Source organism: Bison bison, unplaced genomic scaffold, assembly GCF_000754665.1.
Source record: "Bison bison bison isolate TAMUID 2011002044 unplaced genomic scaffold, Bison_UMD1.0 scf7180017864487, whole genome shotgun sequence".
NCBI lineage: Eukaryota > Metazoa > Chordata > Mammalia > Artiodactyla > Bovidae > Bison > Bison bison.
This window is the reverse complement of record NW_011495047.1, coordinates 4,096,521-4,100,622: the sequence shown is the minus strand read 5'-3', so window position 1 is coordinate 4,100,622 and position 4,102 is coordinate 4,096,521. Positions and strand designations below refer to the sequence as shown.

At 40.7% G+C, this 4,102-nt stretch overlaps 1 protein-coding gene across 1 annotated transcript in view; it reads left to right on the top strand.

Annotated features, from left to right (window-relative positions):
• The window catches only part of GPR115 (G protein-coupled receptor 115), a 17,067-nt gene that overhangs the window by 5,340 nt on the left and 7,625 nt on the right, over positions 1-4,102 (top strand). Inside the window, exons 4-5 of the mRNA XM_010863045.1 lie at positions 217-468; positions 1,943-3,322. Coding sequence (XP_010861347.1) covers positions 217-468; positions 1,943-3,322 — 1,632 coding nt within the window. The remainder of the gene's footprint in view (positions 1-216; positions 469-1,942; positions 3,323-4,102) is intronic.

Here is a 4,102-nt window from a genome sequence, read left to right as displayed (position 1 = left end):
TCTTCTTCTGCCTTCAATCTTTCCTAGCATCAGGGTCTTTTCAAATGAGTCAGTTCTTCACATCAGGTGGCCCAAAGTATTGGAGTTTCAGCTTCAGCATCAATCCTTCCAATGAATATTCAGGACTGATTTCCTTTAGGATGGGCTGGTTGGATCTCCTTGACATGTTGGGTGCTTAATCATTTTTGAGTGAAATAACCATCTTTTTACAAACAGGACTCAAACAGTGCATCACGCCTCTCCGTGGCAGCACCGTCTATAACTCTGCACATTCTTGACTACCAAACCCCAGAGCCCATCAGGAGTGTAGCTCAAGGAATCCAAAAGAATTGTCCACTGGATTATGCCTGCATAATTAATGCTGTGAAATCATCAGAAGCAACGTCTGGAAATATTGCATTTATAGTGGAGTTACTAAAAAACATTTCAACAGATTTGTCTGATAATGTCACCCGAGAGAAAATGAAGGTATTCTATGTTAATTTCATTCAAAAATCTGACAATTTTTTGTTTCAAAATCTTGTACTTTAATAGTTTCAAAATAGTTTTCAGGGTAAAAACTATCATAACCAGAATAACAACTCATTTCAGTTTTGGGAGTGGATTCATCCTAGTTTATGGACATTTTCAAGAAATAGTGAAAGAAAGTCACTCAGTCACATCCAACTCTTTGTGACCCCCATAGACTGTACAGTCCATGGAATTCTCTAGGCCAGAATACTGGAGTGGGTATAGCCTTTCCCTTCTCCAGGGGATCTTCCCAACCCAGGGATCAAACCCAGGTCTCCCACATTACAAGCGGATTCTTTACCACTTGAGCCACAAAGGAAGCCCAAGAATATTGGAGTGGGGAGCCTATCCCTTCTCCAGCAGATCTTCTTGACCCAGGAATCGAACCGAGGTCCCCAGCATTGCAGGTGGATTCTTTATCAACTGAGCTATCAGGGAAACCCTTTTCAAGAAATAAGAACATTTTTAGTACAGGTTTTTGTACAGACTGAATATTTTCAAGGAACTTATCACATAATGATCCTGTGAGGAAGACTTTGACTACTGTAAAGTTTCCCAAATTTTATTTTTGTAAAATGTAATTGTACTGAGAAATGTTAGCAGAGGTTTCATTTCTTAAAAGAGAGATCTGTAGTACAGCAGATATAGGAATTCTGGGGTAAATGAAGCCAAGTAGGTCTTATAGCAGGACTTTATAGAGCTTTAAATGTGTTAATAAACTTTGGCATTCTTCACAAGGGTGGGGCGGAGGATAAGGACATGGTGTGCTGTACTTGGATTTCCATAGGACTGTTTCCTCCTTAAACAGTCATTAATATCTCATGGAAAACTTGGGTTATACAAATTGAAGTTGGAAATGCTGCCTGGGGTGTATAATAATGCAGGCAACCCTTCTCTGTAGTTCATCTCATTTCATTTCATCTTATTTGCTTATTTCATTTTATTTTATCTTATATATTTTTTTTAGTTTATATTTATTGATTTTTAAAAATTGGGGTATAGTTGCTTGACAGTGCTGTGTTAATTTCTGCTGTACAGCAAAGTGAACCAGCTTCAAGTATACATATATCCCCTCTGTTTTGGATTTTCTTCCTATTTAGGTCACCACAGAACATTAAGTAGAGTTTCTCGTGCTATACAGCAGGTTATCAATATCATCAGTTATCTATTTTATCCATATTAGTGTATATATGTCAACCCTCAATCTTATTTTATTTCATTGCTTTTTACCATATTTCGTTTTTAGCATTTCTAACTTTTTTCCTCTCTCCGAAGTCCTACTAGTATGAGATTCTAATAAACAGTGAATTTGAAGAGAAACATGTCAAATAATATCAAATCGTCTGATCTTTAGAAACTTGAGGTTTTAGAAATCAACTTTGTACCGCAGCGTGTACATCCCCAGTATTGTATCCACTTTTCTCCACTGCAGAGCTACAGCAAGGTGGCCAACCACATCCTCGACCCAGCGGTCATTCCAAACTGGGCTTTCATTCCAGACAAAAATGTCAGCTCCGATTTGTTGCAGTCAGTGAATTGGTTTGCGAGGCAACTCCACATCCAAAATGAACCTGAGCACATTGTGGATGAATTCTTCATTCAGACGAAAGGGTTCCCCATCAACAACAATACCTCAGAGAGAAGTCTCCGTTTCTCCATGAGCTTGAACAACACAGTGGAGGGTATCCTAGGAATCATAGAAATCCCCAGGCAAGAGCTGTGGAAGCTGCCCCCAGATGCATCCCAAGCTGTTGGCATAGCTTTTCCCACCTTGGGGGCTGTCCTGAAAGAAGCCCACTTGGAAAACACCCGTCTTCCCAGGCTGGTAAACGGACTGGTCCTTTCAGTGATTTTACCAGAAAAATTGGAGCAAATCTTATTCACCTTTGAGAAGATCAACAAATCCCAGAATGCCAGAGCCAAGTGTGTTGGCTGGCACTCCAGGAAAAGGAGGTGGGATGAGAATGTCTGTGAAACAAAGTTGGACACCAAGAATAGAGTGCAATGCCGGTGTAACCACACCAACGTGATGACGTCTTTTTCCATCCTCATGTCCCCCATATCTGTGCACAACAAAGTCCTGGACTACATCACCTGCATTGGGCTCAGCGTCTCCATCCTTAGCTTGATTCTTTGCCTGATGATTGAAGCCACCGTCTGGTCCCGGGTGGTCATGACGGACATATCACACATGCGGCACGTATGCGTTGTCAATATAGCTGTGTCGCTCTTGACTGCCAATGTGTGGTTCATCTTAGGCTCCAACTTTAACAAAAAGGCCCAGGACTACAACTGGTGTGTTGCGGTGACATTTTTTAGCCACTTTTTCTACCTCTGTCTGTTTTTCTGGATGCTCTTCAAAGCCCTGCTCATCATCTATGGACTGCTGGTTGTTTTCCGGAGGATGATGAAGTCCCGCATGATGGCCATTGGCTTTGCCATTGGCTATGGGTGCCCATTAGTTATTGCTGCCACCACTGTGGCTATCACAGTGCCAGGGAAAGGCTATGTGAGACGTGGTGCCTGTTGGCTTAACTGGGATGACACCAAAGCCCTTTTAGCCTTTGCCGTCCCAGCCTTGGTCATTGTGGCTGTGAATCTTATTGTGGTATTGGTTGTGGCTGTCAACACACAGAGGCCCTCTATTGGCAGTTCCAAGTCTCAAGATGTGGCCATAATCCTGAGGATCAGCAAAAATGTCGCCATCCTCACCCCACTGTTGGGACTGACCTGGGGTTTTGGAATAGCTACACTCATAGAAGGCACTTCCTTGACATTCCACATAATCTTTGCCCTGCTCAATGCTTTCCAGGTAAGTTCTGGGAGAGACACTTATTTTACTGATACTATTGATACTATTAGCTCCTTTTTATTTACAAAATATTATTACCTTATAATTTGGTATTCTGGCTATACAACAAAATATGGCTATGGTTTAAAAATACAGAACACCACATATTCCTTCCATTTCCTTTCATATCTTAGAGACATTTATCTGTGACATCTCTCTGTCTATTGATTGTCCAGTTGGATTTCGATGATCAGGCTGATTGGGTAGGCATCTCCTTTTGTCTTTTCTAAAGTTTCAATGTGAAAAGACATTGACCTTCACTTATGGAGGACTAGTCTTTGGTTAGGGATGTGTGAGGCACATATTATGCCTCAAAACAAGCACAATTTTTATGCTTTCTCAAGTAGTCTAGGCAATCTATGAAATAATAGTCATTTTTCACAGCATGCAGAGATGGTCCATGCCACTCACTTTGGATGTTAATCGGTCAGGGATTCTCATACTCCTTCCCTGCTATTCTCTGTAAAATAAATGTCATTTGTTATTCACAGAAATGGATCCCAGCAATGTCACTTTCTCTGGTCCTCAGACTTCTCCTCTGTAAAATAAAGATGGATCTAAAATGATCTCTAATGTCTTTTCTTGCTTAACATGCTTGCTTTGATAAGATTATCCATCTAAAAGTCGTTCCACTTCATCTTGGCTACTAAGCCACTTTTAGGAAGCTGTCATTAGGCTGCTTTCTGCACCCATGAGTAAGAAAATTTAGGAAGTTTATATATATATATATATATATATATA